We start from the raw sequence: 19,050 nt of genomic DNA, 5'->3' as shown, positions 1-19,050 counted from the left end.
CGAAGAAAACTAATCACCACTTATTTCGAAAATATTTTTAATAATACTTTCAAATATCGAAAATTCAATATTTCAAATTTACAAATTATAAAGTTCTATATAAATAATTAGATAAGTATTTATATAAGCTTTCATTCAATATTCAATTTCTAAAATAAAAATTCTTAGAATTTCACCATCTTATATAATCAATATTAATAACAAATACAATCAACTTTTTATAGTCATACAAGATAATTAAGATCTAATAAAGGTATTCATTATAAAGAAAGAGTCAAAGGTTTTAAATCTTATAATAAAGCTTTGTATAAAAGGGATTATTATTATAAAAGACTTATCATTTGAAGCTTTATAAATATAAGAAATTAATAATTTAATTGTAAAAGATATATTTGGATTCATTAAATATAATCTCTTTATATATATTAAAAGATTGTTCAATTTATATCTTATAAATAAAATAAAAGGATATATAATAGATTTCGTATATAAGAAGTGTTACGACGAGTAACATTGGATCACGTGATAAGTGTCATGTGATAGGACGTTGAAGCCTTTAAAGTTTAGAATCCAAGGAGCCAGAAGCTTTTGGAGCTTAGGATTCAAGGGATTCAAATAGGATAGAATTATAGGTTCTATAGAACAGAAAGATTTATATAAAGAAAACAGATCTTATTATAATACAAAGCTTTATATTTAAAAACAATTATTAGTTTTATTATTATAGTTATGAGAATTGTAATTAATTATAATCTTATTGAATTTCTATTTGAAGTTTAGTTTAAATTATCTCGAGAGATCTCTAGACACTTTCACATGATCCTAGAGGCAGCTCCCGTAACAAGAAGTTATATTTGGTTATATAAATGTATAATGATTTAGATAAAAAATCAATTCTAATTTAAGTATTTATAATATAAAGATTAAATCAAAGAATTATTATAACTTTAGCTTTTATATTAATAAGAATGAATATCAAATTAATGGTACAAGATGTTATATAAATATATATATAATTGAAAATACTATTGAATTGAATTGTATTAGTAAAACTCTTAAAAGAACTTCAGGATAAATACTTAGATGGTACAATTATAATAACTAAAAAACTATTATATAATATTATGGAAATAGAGATTTATTAATAAATAATATATTAGAAATATTATTAAGAAAAACTTAATATAATAATATCTTTATATAATTCTTATTTGCTTATTATTAATATAAAAGATGTATAATTTAAAATTGTAAAAATGTAAATAGATAATATACTTATTTTAATAAATCAAGAATTTATAAATTTTAAAGATTTAGAATTTAAGAATGTAAATATTAAAATAAAACCAGATAAATATTTAATATACAATTTATTTCTAATCTTTAATGATTATATTATATAATAGAATAAAAACCATTTAATTTTTATACAAAAAGGTTAGGGAAAGAAACTTACAAAAGTTATTAATTCCGAATAATATTATAAATAAAAAGCTCGAAATATATATATTGTAATAATTTGTTAATTAGAAATATTATACAATCTATCTATCATTATATAATATTAAAATCTATTAAATAATAATATTAAAGTATTCAATAAAAGACTTAAATAACAAATAAAAAATCTTAATTAAGGACTTTTATTTATTCCTTTTATATAAAATTATATAAAACTATTTATTTTTATTAATAAATCTTTTATAAATAATAAAGATTTAAGTAGTCAAATAGGTTTTATTATTATATTAGTAAATAAGAATATATCAAATGAGAATATATTTAAATTAACTAAGAATATTATATATTATAATAATACGAAAAGCAAAAGAGTTATATGTAGTATATTAGTTTCTGAAATATATAATATAATAGAAAATATAAATATTAGTCTTATAATAAGATCAATCCTACAAATCATTACCTTTCAATTGAATTTACCTAATGTTCTAGTTATTGTTTATATAAATTCGTATTCATTATATAAATATCTTATTAAATTAAATATAGCAAAAGAGAAGAGATTTATAATTGATATAATAATATTATAACAATTATATGAAAGAAGAGAGCTTACTAAAGTTCGATGGATTAATAAACTTGATAATATTGCCGATATAATAACAAAAGAAAATCCTAATAAAACGTTGGAAAGATTTATTAATATAAATATTTTTGTTATATATATTAAAGAATAAATGAAATAAGAGATATGTATAAAGATTAATTAAATCTTTATATAAATACAAATTATAATTGGAAATAGAATTAATAATATTTAGTTTTTTGATTTTATTTTATAATTTTTTTTTTCTTTTTTAAAAAGTTTTTAATAAATAATTTAATTTCAAATTAGAAAAATATAAAGAAAATCTAAGGATTGTATAACAACAAAAGGAATGTACAAATTAATTAATAATAAATAGTTTTTTAGTGAAATTAAAATTAAGTAAAAAAGAGTATTTATAAACATTAAGGGTTTTTGAATTAGTTAATGGAGGAGGAGTAGGACTTTAGTTAAAAGAAGTGTAAGAAGAAAATGGAGATTGGTATTGTCCATTAGTAATACAAGGATATAAACAATCGAATTGTATACATCGAATTCTATGATTTTTTTATTTATAATTCCTACAATTATTATCAAAATGTTCCTATATATAACGATAATCTAGAAAAAGTGTAAAACCATAATAAAAATATTTCCTATAAAAACTTTCAATAAGAATTTCATAATTCTATATTAACAAGCTATTTATATATAATATCTATATTGTATGAATTTGTGTAGACATAATTCAATTGTATATGTACGAAATAGGATTACCTAGTATTACTAAAAGAATGAGTTGAAGATTATTGTAATAATATAGTGCAAGAACTTGCCCGCTAATGGGGAGAATAGGATTTTGATTTAGACTTATCGTTACATTTACTACATTATACAATTGAAGAGTCTTATTTATATGAAAATATTAATATATTATATACAACATAAAACTAATAGTAAATGGGAAATAATTGATAATATAAATTACTTATATCTCAGTAGAAATTAACATACATTTCAAACGATTAATTAAATTCGAATTTTCTACAGTTTCAAAAGGATTAGTACAATACTGAATCTAGATATATTGTTTAATACAGCCGGAGAATATGTATACAATAGGATGATTTAGATTTTAATAATTTTAATGATTTTCTAATACAACATTTGATTGATTTAAAACGAAATCTATTACATTTGTTTAATTTATTATGGGAAATAGGGATTAGATTAAATAATAAAGTGATTGCCTGTCACGAGTTTCAAACACTAATCTAATTTGTACAAATTCTATTCATACGAAAAAGAAAGTTAAGTCTATATTAGAATATATGATCAATAATATGATATTATATGTTATGCTTTACTCTATATATATATAAAGTGTGTAAATAGGAGTAGTATATATATATAAATATAGTAATTCCCTTTTCATACAAAGAGAGTAGATAGAAATAAACAACCCTTTTAACTATACATATTGTATATATATACCTTACCAAGTCTACCCAATAGATTATAATAATTAAGTTAATTGAAATTAAATACTTAATTGATTATTTATAATAATCCTAAAAAGATATTTTATAATTAAATCTTGTTTGAGTATTTATTAAATAATAAATAATAAATTAAGTATATAATTAATAATATTATATAAATAATTAAGATAATTTTATTAATCTTATATTAATATTAATAAAGAAAGAGGATTGTAAAGTTTATAATTTTGGAGGTTAAATAGCTCTCCTATAATTTATTATTATTAATTAAAAATGTTATTGATTTCAATTTTAAATGTTTTAGGTAAAATAGGTGATAATGAATTAATACTTAAAATATTTAGTGTATTAGTTATAATAAGAAAAGAGAATAAGATAAAGATATAGATAAAAATACAAATAAAAATGAAAATAAAGATGAAAATAAAAAGGCATAAAAGATATAAAAGATTGTGAAAACTATAAAAGAATCTATTTTAAACAAATAAAAATAAAAACAAAGAATTTCTTTTCAAAATTGAATTGTTTTTGTTACAATGAGATTTTTTTATAAGTAGAATATATTATTATGATATAAGAAATAGATATTAGGTAAAATATATAATATTTTATAAAAAATGAAGAAAGCGGTGGAAAAGTGCTGATTATATAGAGGGTGGATACCTTAGGCATCCATATAACTATGTATTGAACCCGTGACATATAAGACCTAATTTTTCAACTATTTTAAAAATCTAATTCTTTGTTACAAAATTTAAATCATTATTAAAGTTATTAAAGGAAAAGAGTTTTTATAATACACAATGTAATAATTTCGAGTTAGAATGAATTATTTAAGAAAAAACCTAAATACTATAAATATTTCATTTTCATTATGATTTTTCAAAAAAATTCTTTTGAAAATAACAATTAATTATTAAAATATAAACATCAATAAAACCTTGATTGTAGTATATTTTCGAAGTGATCTACATACTGATATGGTCTATATGCTAACGAATCACGTTAAAAGATTTTTTCCATTTTTTTTTTTTTAAGAAATCTAATAGAAAATCAACTTAAAAGAAAAAAAAAGAAAAGGAGGCTGAAAAACAAATAAAATCTAGAAACTTTTTATTTATCGAATAATTATTATCTCAAATCAAAGTTTTTATTAAACTTTTAGAAGCTAAGAAATTCCTTAAAATCTTATTGATTAGAATAAGCTTTGTTATATATAATAAAACGCTTAATCAAATTAATAAAATGGAAACAATTTATTCAATATAACATTAAAGTATTGAATATTCTCTTGTAGTGATAAAGTGAATGCTTCGTTAATGACGGATGCTGCCACTACAGGGTGAGCCTCGCAATCTACCTCACTCTTCTAGTGATACACTTACTGCTGTTACTCAGGTACAGTCCTTCTCATCTCAAATTTAACTGCTAGAGGCTCCGTTCTTCCTGGAAGACTCGAAAGAATTCCCACTCATCATAACAATAGCCCAAGTCTCAAAGTCTGGCCGATGGCGCTGTTTCGTCCATTGGCATCTTTTACTTTCTTTGGTTGACTCTACGTCCGACCGCTGAATTGGTGCCCATGACGTCTACAACAGTCTTTTTATACCGACAAGCAAAGTGATGTGGAAAATGGCCGGAATCGCTGTAAATATAGTAAGAAAGGATAATCCAGCCTGGCATATCCTATACAACCAACGATATTCAACATTACACAAGAGGTTATGAGATTTGAAACATCAAATCTCTATAAGAAGCATCCCATCTCTTGGCAGGAACCTGTATACCTTGGGAGCAAATCTGCTATATGTCGTCATGTCTTCAATACTTGCTGGTCGTAGGCTGGCGCAATTCTGTTCTAGAGAAGCACAAATTTTGATAACTTGACTCGTCTAAATCCGCTCGGTAGAGAAGAACTATCAAATTCGGCGTCAGCATGTGTCATTCTGCTGTCGCTCTTCGTGAGCTTGTGTCGCAAGTCCTGTTGATATGTTGTCGATCATCATCACCATCAATTGACGATCCCATCTGAATTTCCCATCTAAAATCTATAATCCTCAACCCTTATTGGTAAATTTGGGGGTTTCTCAACAAAGACTTCTATGCAATATTGTTCGTTCAAATATTGCCATTTTGCTTGTAGATTGGTTCGTTGAACGAAATTAAGGATATAATGATTGTTCAGTTTGGATTTTATACTCCGTCTCGATATCCGGAAATTCCCGTAGATAACCTTATCTGGTTATATAATATGATATTCATTCTTCTCAATTTATCCTTGACTGTGGAAGCAATCAAAGAGCAAAGTCGAAGTTAATCCATCTTAAGTTATAAATTACTCGGCCTTATATAAAAAGTCACCGGTTTAAATTGATGTAAGAACAATTGTGAAGAAAGAGGCCATCATCCACATCGATGGGATTGAAATCGGAAGTGAACCTCAAGAGCTTGGGAATACTCTAATGCTGTGTGACAACGACAAAATACTGGGTAGATTATGATACATAGTTACCATTTGATCATATTGAATAACAACGGCAATGATAATGACAAGATGTCAATCGCAATTAGTCACTATGAGATGTTAGATAGCGCCATGAATAAATTGTATCGATGGTATGATTTGTGGTAGTGTGAGATAAGCTTTAGATCCTAACTCTGAAATAGGATCAACAGCATACCGGTTTGTTGCTCTTGTTCTTTGACTTTGTCAGATTCCAAGTTTCTCGGTTTTCGTAGGCTAAGATTTGTATACCTCTCTTTTCGATATCTAATTAAGCGCATAACTATCCCCAAGTCACTTTTTCGTGTGTAATGGTTGAATTTACACATCGGGAAATATAAAATATGGCCCAACTAACCTACCTCCTTCTCAGCCCCAATTCCTGTTCATTATCCCCGTTACCCTATCAATAAACACCCATTCACTCACTCTTTCAAAAACTCAACCACTATCTATATAACTCAGAAGCAAGATGAAAGTTAAGGGAGCATTCTCCGTAAATTAATAGATAAAAAGGGCATAAAGAGATCTTTTCTTCCACCCTCGGTGTGAACGAAATTTTGTGCACATATCAAATATCAATAGCGTTTTTGAAATTCATCTATTATTTATTTGATCAATATTATCTTTTAAAAATAAGATCAAAATATTTGAATTATACTAATTTCTACACAACTCAATTTTTATTATATTCAAACAAGAGTTTGTTAGTATTGGGAGAAAGTATTTTCAAAGAATTTTTTTGGTGTGCACATAATTTCGTCCACACCAAGCCACCATACTTTCAAGACAACACAACTAACTCAATCACTCCTTACTCACAAGTCAATGAACCTGTCTTCTACCGCACACCGAAAAACATCGAGGATTCCATAGCTCCACTTGTGATGTTTCAGTTAATGCAAAAGCCCCTCCAGTAATCCCCATATCTTCGCCATTAAAATGAGATATCATACGAATTTTCTTAATATTTCGACAGTTAAAAAATACTTGCGGCTTAGCGAGCGATGATTAAAGGGGCGTTTTTCGGCAATATAAACAGCGTCCAAATATCCTACCGACATAACTGTGATCGCGTTGCCCCGTAGGACTCGATCTCATATCTGCTACAACTTCTCTTCCCAGACCACAATCAGAATTGAAATCTACTTACGTACAAATCATATTTCATCAATGTGATGACTTTTGCTTCGGCATGGATATTTTAGATTTGGAAATTGTATATATCGGAAGACGAAGAGATTTTATACTACGACTTCTCGATAACTCCTGATGGAACTTAATACACACAACCTTCAAGGAAAATGCTTCACCACTTTCAATCTAAATTCCCAATTCCGAGATTTGTTAACCACCTTCTATTTTAGTACGTGTGATTATCAGAAGACAACCTCAGGGAATTATATAAATACCCCCTTTCGTCCAGCCAAACGATGTAAGCAAAAAAGACATCCTCGACGGTTTGATATCAGGATCGAGATACAGTTTTCAATCAGAATAAAAACATTCTCATCAACTTCCTGGCGAGATTGGATATCGAATCATGGGATATTGAAAAGCGAAAAGCTCAGGTTCTTCACTTGCTGGTGATACGTGAATAATAGTGTTTCGTTATTTCGAATAGTGAGAGTAAAGATTCAAACGACAACAAGCGGAACTAGTAACAGCGACCTGATACAATAAACATCATACTCCTATCAACCTTCCCCTCCCTCCCTCCACCTTCTCCCATTCCCACATAAAAACGATATCTCAATCTCCCAAATCTCGAGAAAAATAGCAACCAACAAATCAAAATCCACAAAGACCTTTAGGGGCTTTAGGGGGTTTTCAGCAGAATGAAATCACTGAACCACACACAGATTGCAGTATCGATATTAATACCCCCTTATGCTCCCCCCTAACCCCCTCGCCCCTTTCACTCATCACCTCAACGCAAACCCCAAGCTCCAAGCTCAATCTCGGAATACCAATCATGATAAATCACATTGATTGACAATCAGAAAGGGAATGTAGGTACCATCACCCCCTCCCTTCTTCCTTCTCCTTCCGTCCCTCTTTCACTCTTCTAGACTCCGCTCTTCTCCTCTTTGCCCCGAATCTCTTTTCTCTACCCAACCCCAAAATTCAAACTCAACATCCACCAAGCTTCTCGTCATACTTCCACCAGTCTCGATTTATCGCTGGGATGGAGAAACAATTACAATTTCAGACTCACCCTCTTTGTCTACATGGTCAGAGAGAATGCATATGTATACATCTCATCCTCATTTCAGGTCTTCACTTTGGAACATTCAATGTCACAAAGAACCGATATGCATATTTGTATGAATGTTGAAATTTATGAATGAATGATACATGGATGAATGCAAGGTATCTACGATTAACTCCTTCTCAAACGTATTTTATGGTATCATGTTCAACTTCCTCCTCTCCTCTCCCCTTGCCCCTAACTATTCCACTTCAAAATCCACAACTCACACGTGCGCATTAAAAAGTACATCATTTCCATACCCTGCATTGATCGAATTAAAATAAATGATATCCCAAAAACGCCGAGCCACACTGATGCAACCTTTCATCCACCTAATCAATATACAATTCCGTATGTTTTCCCGGCGCAAGCCTTATCCATGTATTCCTACCGTGTACAGTTTATTAATTTTCGTTTCGGATCTCCATTCACTGGACTCGTAAATGGATTCCACTTCCGTCTCCTCATCATTCAATTTTCAGTCGAAAGCCCTCTTCCCGGACACACAACTCAAAGCACTCCTCTCAACGACACTCAATTTAAGCAGCCCACTCCACAACCTCCAACGCACACATAACCAAAATCAATGTACTCGGCAAAATCCAAATAACATAACTTTGGAAAAGTAATTTACTCATCACTCCCTCATAAACCCCATTGATTTGACAAATCTGCGCCAATTGCAAAGCACTAGGTGCACCCGTCAGCAAGAAGCAGACGATAACGAAAATAGGATCATCCAATATGCTAACTGGAACATATTTTGCTGTTAAAGCTAAAAGTGGTGCCATGATCAATGTTGGAAGCAACATCCTGGAAATCAAGGAAGCGATGAGAAGTTTGGTGCCAATTTGATTCTCTTCTGAATTTTCATCGAGAACATGTTGAGGAAGTGTATTTCTAGCAAGGTTTGCACCGAGGACGACTAAGATGAGGGGAACAGCCACACCTCCTGATTGAGAGACGGCTCGTGTAACGGAGTTGGCGATGAAAGATCCCTCAGCGAAGAAAAGGTGTTGAAGTTTTGGAATAGATGCGACAATAACAGCGAGAAGCATAGCCCAGAGAGGTGGATTCATAAATTCCCAAAGACCAGTTAAAAACTTGTTGGTAGAATTTGAGACCCTTGTAACGAGTCCTTGAGCAGGAGTTGGTAAAGCATGATAGGTATTGTGAGATGCTTTAGCGACGGTTCGTTTCGTATGGAATTTTGCCTTGGGGATCCAACCTCGAATTCCATCAGGGATTTCTGATTCCGCTTCAGATGGTGGTGTTCGAATACTTGGGAATGAAGTAATATCATCATTATTACTCGGTAAGTGATTTCCATTCGTAGGCGTGGCCATGATACCAGGTAATTTTGCAGGTTCTTCTTCATCTGAATTGTCATGTAAAGCGTGGGTAACTGGTGTTCTACCACCAAAATTGGAAGAGTTTGAGGATGATTCACCATTGTCGTCATTGTCTTCACCATCTAATCCAGGGATTAGAACAGGTTCATCTCTGTATCGTCCTTCTTCCTCATCCTTATAGGTTTCAGGTGGTGCAAGTAAAACGTGATAGCCCCAACTCCAACGAACTAGTTGACCTAATTGTTGAAAGATGAGAAGGTATAGGATACCTCTTGCGCCAACCTCATCGTCGTTATCTCCAGGTATCTTATCCCAATGTAAACCTTTTAATGTTTGCGACAACGAAATTACGAGGGAAATGGGCAGAGAGTTTGAATTTCCGAATACCTATCAAGACTATTAGCATTTCCATCAATCGACAGTCGGAGTAACAATAACATACACCCATAGCAGTAACAAAGTTGGCAGGTCTTTTTCCAAATCCAAATGCTTTACCAACTCCTACCGAAACCAGATATGATACCAGTGTTTGCACGATGAAGATGACTGGGATGACCGCGAGTTCAACCAATTTATCTGCCGTCAATTGAGATGCCAATTTGGTAAAGACTGTTCGATTCATTAGCTTTTATCCATACTTCTCCGTGTCCCAAGGTACCTACTCAAACAAGGTGTGAAGAGAGCAACATTTAAATTTGCAAGAAACTTCTGTTTGTCTGCATCGAACATTCCTTGTCGTGCCACGATATAACCCGGTAAACTAACGCATACGACTTCCATGACAGCTTCGAAGACTAACAGAATAAGATGGCCAAGGGCAGGATGTGAAGAATGATCATTTGCCATAGTGCCGAACGCGACATCCGTTAGGGATCGTGTTGAGATGGAAGATGCGCCGACATCGTTATTGGTAGCTAGATTGGCCAGTCGAAAGGAAGTAGGTGATGTAAAGAATCCCATGATGATTTGGATGGGATCGAATGATCAAACCAACGTCTGCGACGGAAATTGCGTGAAGTATGTGCGGTTGTTGATATTCGAGGTACTTTCGTCCTCTTTGACGATTGAGGTCTCCAACAATCTTCCAAGATGTTTGATAATGTTTTGGTATGTTTGAATGAAGGTTGTGAGATTGTTTTGGTTTATGTGGGAGTCAATCAGATAGGTTGATGGAGTAAAGTGCAATTATCTTCGCTATTTTACTCCTTTCTCCTTCTCTTTTCTTTTTCTCCCTCGAGCTATCGAACGATAAATATTGAGCGACGGCGGCTGTGTAACGACTGGGCAAAACTGACGTGGTTTTAGCTTTTCTTGGGACGGACCTGAATTTGCAAATGCGATAAGGCCAAGGATGGTATCATTGGTATGGTGCTAAGAAGTAGCTAGACTGCGTCCTGTGCCGTACCTTGGTAGATGATTACTTAGGGAAGATGTGGATGTTGATCCGTTCTCGGCCATTCAAGTCTTTACCAAGTCGGAGCAAGTCGCCGCGTGGACAAATGAAGTGCTTGCTTATGCTCGTGCTTGTGCGTATATTGTGTTTATGATGGGACTGAGTGGTTAGGTAGGTATGGGATGATCTGACGGTTTGATATTGGGAGTTGGAGAGGATTTCTTGAGTTACATGGAGTTGATGATTTTGATATTGATATTGATATTGAGGAGGAGGTAGGTATGGTACCTATAATATGGTCTGACAACAACAAATGAGGCAGTAAACAACTTGGATGTAAGAGTCATCAGTGTGAATATCAGAGCACGAGGGTCAAACAAAGAAGTTAATTGGAATTCAAGATTATCAAAAAGTTAATTGAGGCGTCAGATATTCTTGGAATGAAAGCAAGTGATGATTGGTTGAAATATGATGTTGTGGTAGGTATGATAAAGAGATTGGTAGTAATAGTCAATTGAGTTGATATGAATTGATAAAGTGTATTGGATTGAAGATGATGGATGGATGGATGGATGGATGGATGGATGGTATATTCACATAAGTTACTCATAATTGTCGAGTCCTTCCCGACTCTACATATATACTTCACGTTCCCTCCTCACTCACGGATCACGGTACACAGTAACAAGGCTTCATGCAGACGCAGTAAGTACATTGGTCACAATAATACTCTAATAACCTCTCCTTCTCGGTCTTCGGGCCAAGACGATAATGCTACCTCAATATTGTATCTAAAGGATATATGATTATCGTCCCTCAGTATCTATTATATAAAGAAAAGCTACTCGGCATTTTCTTGTGCTTCTTATTGACATGTCCTTTGGTACATTGACCATTGAGATGTCAATGACTAGAAATACAGGTAACAAATAGTACTCAGCTATGTGATGTATAACAAAAGATGAGAAATACTTCACATCATACTTCGTGGTGTGTAACTTTGTGGTGCTTGTGATGCTTGGGTGATGCTGGAGATGATGAAATTGTTGGCTGGAATGATATCAAATCTATGGAGAAGAGAGGAGAGGAGAGGCGAGGACAGGAGAGAGGAGAGGAGAGGGGATCCTTTTTTCATTCGAACCCAATTACCATTCAAATCAAGTCAATTCAGCCCAGCTTACAGTCTCCTCACCTCTTTTCGCTCTTCTCCGTATAAGACTGCAATGAGATACCCTCTCTATCACATCCACTGTTTGTTGTTCACTGTTCATTGTTCGTTGTCCGTTGTCCATTGTCCATATCACCATCAAAATCAATCCAACTTGTCCTCCTTGTGTATGGTCGGTCGGTCGCTCATTGATAACAAGCGATACCCAGCCACTACTCACACACAGCCACCACGCAAATCACTTGGGTATGCCACAGTGCCTTAGTGCCTCAGTGCCTCAGTGCCACAACAATGACGATGGAACTTTTCCCAAGTTTCAAACCTCACCTGCACTCTCAATCTCACTCACTCCCCCAAAAACTCCACAAATTCTTGGCCCTTCCTTGTTTATAAATTAATCACTGACGTTAACTTGCATGAAGAACGGAAAGGAAATGTCAATGCAATCAATTCCATCATATCCAGTCTCGCCAGTGTTACCCACTTGAGCCACTCACTCGATAAGTTGGCATAATTCCAATCATGAAGAAGAGATCTAAACAGTGAACAAGATAAGATGCTTCAAGGGAAAGATGTTGGTAAAAGCCGCCATGCCTACCTAGTTTCCAGGGAAATAACAACGAGAAGGGAAGTGCAACAAACCGTGTGGGAATATCAATGCGGTCCTGTTTTGATGAAATCCGGATTGAATACCGATTGGCACAGTGATCTATCGAATCATCTGTCAAATCATCTATCAACATTTAACGTCGAAGTTAGAGGGAAGAGTATAAATTTTGACCACTTGTACCTACCGGACCCTTCATTTCGGCTGTACCATCTTCATGTAATGAAAGGTTAAATATAGTAGGCCGGCGCATGTTGATCGATACATTAGTACTAATAATAATAATGGAGCGTCTCCCTCAGCCCCATTCTCCTTATATTGAGACTGAGTTGAGAACTTGGGAAATGATATCAATAGTATCAAGATCCTAGTTGATATAACCTTCATATTCTTCTTCTCATTCGTACGATGTCTTATCGAGAGGAATTATGACGGGATGGGGGTTCTTTCTTTTCTTCAAACACGTCATCCAGGGTCTCAATCACCCAACGTAGCAAGGATATGGTAAGGATATGGTAAATATATGGTAAATATATGCAAAATACATGGTAAATATATCGATCCAGGAAGGGTCCAAAAGTGGTCAAGAAGAGTATGTAGATGTATATCACTTCAGTGATCGCAACGTCAAAGATTTGGTAAGTTTACGTAGATAGTCCAACGTGTCGTAAGTTGATCTACATGCACTTCATGATTCGAATCATACCAATTCTTCTCCAGACTCCACAATCTGTGCAAATGGTACAAATTTGATCCATCTCCAAAGCAATTGATCCACATTCCAAAAAGTTTGGACAATTTCTTTCGTATGTGGCGTGAACTCAAGATTGATAGTGCGTGAGTGGGTGAGTGTAGAGCTGGCTCCGGTTTGTTACAATGGAGATTGGAAGGTTGGATGGAGATTGGGGATTGGAGTTTGAAGTTTGGAGATTGGAGAAATTTGAAAAAAAAAAAGAAAAAAAAAAAATTTGAGAAAATCGAGAAAATGTCATTGATTTCCAATCCAGTGAAATACCCATCTCCTCGCTCATTTGAACCAATCAATTTGAATCTTTTCATGCAATACTACATTGGTACAAATGCCACGGTGCTAGGTATTTTTTCTACGAATTATCACTCTTCATCTCCTTCTTTAACCTTCACTCCAGCCAGATACATATCAACGATTCACTCTTGTGATTATCCCCACCCCTCATCAATGCCCCTCCACAAGATCGATTTTCCTTCCTTCGCTCTCTGATTCAACGTCATCGTGCTTCAGATGTTTCCCCTTCTATCGTTTCTATCATTTATTATCTTTTATTCGATAGATCAATTGAACAAATGAATTCCATCTATTCTATATATGATATAGGATTTACTTTTTACATTTTACAATAATATAATAAATGCCTATGAATATAGACTGACATAAATCGATATAAATATAAATATATATAAAGTATAAAGTATCAATATAAAGATAGATTAAATTTAATAACATCTAGATTTACAAAAGAATTATCGATATATCGAGTTAAAACAAACAAGATAATATAGATTATTATATGAGATCGAAGTTTAAAACTCTATTTTACTGAAATTAATTTAAAGATTAGTATCTAGATAATAATAATTAACTATCTTTTCTTTTATTCATATATTCTTATTCTTATTTTATAATACTAATATCGTCTAAACTCGATAAACCGAGATTCTACTTAATCGTATATAATCTAGTATGTTATCGATCTCCTCAGTCGAACTTATTAAAATCTAATAATTCTTTTACTTTTTTAAACGATTCACGTACTATAAGTACGAGAAGCTCTTGATATAGATTTTATATAATTAAAATTAAAAGATCTTATTAGCTTAGATATATTTCTCGTACTGAATTATGTTTGAAGTCTAATTTTTAGAGCAAAATATCAATTGTTAAATTCAATAATTATTTGTTGAAAAATATCAGAATTATCTCTTTTACTTTAGTTTGTGGGGCGAGGCTTATATGCTTGGCTAAATGCGGTTAAGAAGAATCTCAGTTTGTCAAGTTTATACGATACTACTGTATATCAATAATTGTAAGGGTGTGTGGTTACGGATCACCTACCACTTACGTTCTCTCATTGCTAACATCAAGATATTTTTGAATGCTTTTTTTGGTGGGAGAGGATAAGAGAGGATAACCAGAATCTCTTTCACCAACTTCCCACCTACTGTGATTCCGACCTACTATCCCATACCATACAATAACACCTTTACCATGTATTCCATAATCTCATCAAGAACCTAAGAAATAAATATCTTGGAATTCCATGAAAACTTCTCAATTCAATCTCTATCACTACTACCTACCATTCTGATACTCTCACTACTCTTACTACTCTTACTACTCTCACTACCCTCACTACCCTCACTACCCTCACTACTCCCACCACTCCCACCACCACTTCTACTTGTCCTAATTATCATTTCCCCTCATTATTAATCAAAGCTTCGTCCCGTCCCAAATAAAGAAACCTAGACCTCAGTCTCCAATCCATCTTTTTGCCAACTATTATAAACCACTCATTCGGCTCGACATATCGGGAGTGAAAGATTCGAAGAGAAAGGCAGAGAAAGGTAGAAAAAGGAGAAGACCAAGAAGAGAAAAAAAAGGCCAGGAAAAAAGGAAGAAAAAAAAACAAGTAGAAACGGCGTCCCCGGCATCTTAAGCTTCGACCAGCCACGACCAAAGTGCAAATCAGTCGACAGCTTCATTTCTTCGTCTCGAATTGCCCCAAATATTCTCCTCGCCAAAAATTGAGACTCGGATTCGTTCGCAGTCCAATATACCAACTTGTAGCTCAACAACTCGACTATTTCCTTAGGGATAGCATAAACTCCCAGAGACCCAAACAAAGTTCACACGAGTGGAAATCAGAAGAACTACTAGTAAATATTTGGTCTAGGTATATCTAGTATATGCTCTAGACCAGCCTTCCCTCTTCTCGATCGGAATATTTGCTGTCCAACAAAGTACCGATCATTCTGAATCTCCGTACGGCAATTGTGAAGCCTAAATCCATTTCACCAGTGTCCATTCTTGAGTCTTTGACCAGTTTGATTCTTTCAAAAGGTGAGTCCTTCAATCTCTGTTCTGCTATCCGAATTATACTTTCGCCAAGAGAGATATCAATCACTCACTCCATTTACTAACTAATTCTTTTCACACCAGAAAGATCGACAATAACATTGAATTCTTACCCACAACTCATACTTTCTCTCGAATGCGAACAACCCTCTTGTCAGAATCATGGCAGATATTCCTCAACTAGATACGATGGTTCCTCCGGGCGATTCAATCGATTTTGCTTTTAAAGATACCTCTCCTCAAGAAAAGCCTACAGATGATCAAACAAACGAAGCTCCCACATCACCTGGTTCTTCGAAACCTCCTACCATACCGTCTCTTCGACCTGCCTCAGATTCCGAGGGAATAGCCACCATGACTGCATCTTCTACACCTCTTGGTATGTTGCAGAATGCCAGAAGACCAAGACCTGGTCCATCGATACCAGGAGGAGGTAGATCCTCGCAAGCAGGCAGACAACCTGGTGGTGGTTTACCTACTTCCATGGCAGAAAAGATGAAAGCGTTTCACGCATCAAGACAAGGCGTACCTTCTCCACGACCACAGTTACCCGCGACAATTTCATCACCGGGGGTCCCAGCTTCACCTGTCGTAGATGGATTACCTGGAGGATTACAATTACCACCCAACATGCGACCACCACCACAAAACTTTATTTCCGCTCCGGTCATTCCGAAAATGAAAATGGGTGGTGGTGGATTAAGCGCAAGAAGAGGCTTGAAATTACCTGGTGGTCTACCTCCAGCTCCAGCCGCTGCGCCAGGGTCCGAATCAAACGGTGCACCGAACACTGCAAATGGAGGTTCTATGTTTAATCAATTTGCAAAGTATGTTGACACGGAGAAAGGGACATTGAAATTTGCAGGAAAAGCTGTTATTCATGGAGGTGGTATCGATTTTGCAAATGGTACAAATTTCAATATCTCTTTGGATGAGGTTGATACATTAGAAGAATTGGGTAAAGGAAATTATGGTACCGTTTACAAAGTTCGACATGCAAGACCAAGAATGCGCAAACCTGGATTGGGTCTCGCAGGTAATAAATCATCTACAACGGACACCGATGATAACGAAGTGAAACCTGGAGGAGATACAACTGGTGTGGTAATGGCAATGAAAGAACTTCGACTGGAACTTGACGAAGCTAAATTCGCGGCCATCATCATGGAATTGGACATCCTTCATAGATGTCTGAGTCCTTACATTATCGACTTTTACGGTGCATTCTTTCAAGAGGGAGCTGTTTACATCTGTATAGAGTTCATGGATGGAGGGTCGATTGACAAAATTTACGGAGATGGTATTCCCGAAAATGTCTTGAGGAAAATCACCTATGCAACAACTCAAGGTTTAAAAACTCTGAAAGACGAACACAACATCATTCATCGAGATGTCAAGCCAACGAATATTCTCGTCAACACCAAAGGGCAGGTCAAAATCTGTGATTTTGGTGTTTCTGGAAACTTGGTCGCTAGTATCGCAAAAACGAATATTGGATGTCAATCATATATGGCACCAGAAAGAATTTCAGGTGGTGGAATTTCACAAGCTGGTGCAAATCCTGGAGGTGGAACCTATAGTGTACAAAGTGATATTTGGTCCTTGGGATTAAGTGTTATTGAGTGTGCAATGGGTAGATATCCATATCCACCAGAGACATATAATAATATCTTTTCACAATTAAGTGTAAGTTTTTTGTGTTCTATTTCGTGTATCTTGAGGTTTGAATCTAATATAATGTAGGCGATTGTCGATGGTGAACCACCCGATCTTCCTGCAGAGGGTTTCTCCCCAACCGCCCGCAATTTCGTCCGAGGATGCCTTAACAAAATTCCAAATATGCGTCCTACATACAGCGATCTACTTCAACATCCGTGGTTGGCTGAGCTTTCGAAACCAAACACAATTTCGGAAGAAGATGAAGAGGAAGATGAAGACCAGGTCGATGTGGGCAGTTTAAGTCTGGAAGATGGTGTAAAACAAGATGCATCAAATGGTATCCTGACAGGAACCGAAGATTCGGAGGTTGCAGAATGGGTCAAAAATGCTATTGAGAGGAAGAAATTAGGTCTCATGGGTACACATGAACAACCCGCCCTACATAAGGCGCCTTTGGATACGGTTAGTCCGTTGCCGAGTCCGAGGGAGTAAGGCATTGAGGGATTGGTGCAAGGTAAATGAATGAGCTCATAAATGCGAAAGAGAAAGATGATTTTACATGGCATGGAATGGAGTTTCGGGTGGGCGCCATTACAATTTTTGAACGATTGACAAGCTGGCAGTATGCAGACTCTACTTTGAGATCCTAGAAGTGCATAATCTGAAAGGGCACACGATTTGTACATTTGACACTCTTACCTTTTCTTTTTCTTTGTTCTTCTCTTTCTGTCCTAGGAAACGAAAACGTATCAAATTCTTTTCTTCTTTTTTGATGATGCATAGCATGTATGATGGGTAATTAGGCAATAAATGAAACGGACTATCGTATTCTTTGAATGAAGAATGATTTGGGGTATGGGGAAATGATAGGAAATGAAATGAAATAAACGGGGGGTTGGGAGAGGAGGAGGGATAGGAGAAAGATAGATACCTTTGAGATTAATGAAATGACATGAATGGATTGAAATGACATCAAAAATTTCATGGAATGATTGAGCAGTGGTGAATTCTAAGACGTCTGGAGAAAATAAGTGGTAGGTAGGGTCAGTGATGGGTTTGGTATCGGCTTGGTATTGGATTGGATTATCGGTGAATCTATCTGAATTGGAGTCGCTTACTTGGGATTTCATATTTTGGCTTTGAGATGGATGGGTGGTTTGGTTTGGTTTGGTTTGGTTTGATACAGGATTTTCGTATTTCTGCAAGGGATTGAAACAAGAAGTAAAGAGAGATCAGAATTTGTACTTTGAGCAGGTTTTTTTGTTCTTCTGTACGGCAGCTCTCTGTGGTAATGTATCTTCATAGAATTTGCAGTGATACTAACGTTTATAGAAACAGCTTGAGAGGCGTCCAGAATATCATCAGAATTTAATATCATTCCTTGCTGTATACGATGCAAGTATGAGAACTCATTGACTCAAAGAGTCTTCACTTCTAGTTGCCGATAAAT

The 19,050-nt window shown here is 34.5% G+C and overlaps 2 protein-coding genes across 2 annotated transcripts; one reads left to right on the top strand and one right to left on the bottom strand.

Moving 5' to 3' along the window:
- Positions 1-8,845: 8,845 nt before the first annotated feature.
- Positions 8,846-10,618, bottom strand: EAF01_012075 (uncharacterized protein; the record flags this gene model as incomplete). Its single annotated transcript, XM_038920333.1, has 3 exons — positions 8,846-10,045; positions 10,101-10,267; positions 10,321-10,618. The coding sequence occupies 3 exons, from the start codon at positions 10,616-10,618 to the stop codon at positions 8,846-8,848; spliced, it is 1,665 nt and encodes a 554-aa protein (XP_038764198.1).
- A 4,578-nt stretch (positions 10,619-15,196) lies between these two features.
- Positions 15,197-18,926, top strand: EAF01_012074 (uncharacterized protein). The gene is made up of 3 exons (XM_038920332.1): positions 15,197-15,926; positions 16,030-17,627; positions 17,685-18,926. Exons 2-3 carry the CDS (start codon positions 16,104-16,106, stop codon positions 18,090-18,092), a joined length of 1,932 nt encoding a protein of 643 aa, XP_038764197.1. The 5' UTR covers positions 15,197-15,926; positions 16,030-16,103; the 3' UTR covers positions 18,093-18,926.
- The last annotated feature ends 124 nt before the right edge of the window (positions 18,927-19,050 follow it).

This window comes from Botrytis porri (assembly GCF_014898465.1).
Source record: "Botrytis porri strain MUCL 3234 chromosome Unknown BPOR_031, whole genome shotgun sequence".
NCBI classification, from domain to species: Eukaryota; Fungi; Ascomycota; class Leotiomycetes; order Helotiales; family Sclerotiniaceae; genus Botrytis; species Botrytis porri.
The sequence above is the reverse complement of the archived record's forward strand: the minus strand, read 5'-3'. Positions and strand labels throughout refer to the sequence as shown.

Bases quoted from the DNA above. Each gene is read 5' to 3' on its own strand.
- EAF01_012074 (XM_038920332.1), top strand. From the start codon at position 16,104: ATGGCAGATATTCCTCAACTAGATACGATGGTTCCTCCGGGCGATTCA. The intron at 17,628-17,684 runs GTAAGTTTTTTG...AATATAATGTAG, and splicing joins ATATCTTTTCACAATTAAGT to GCGATTGTCGATGGTGAACC.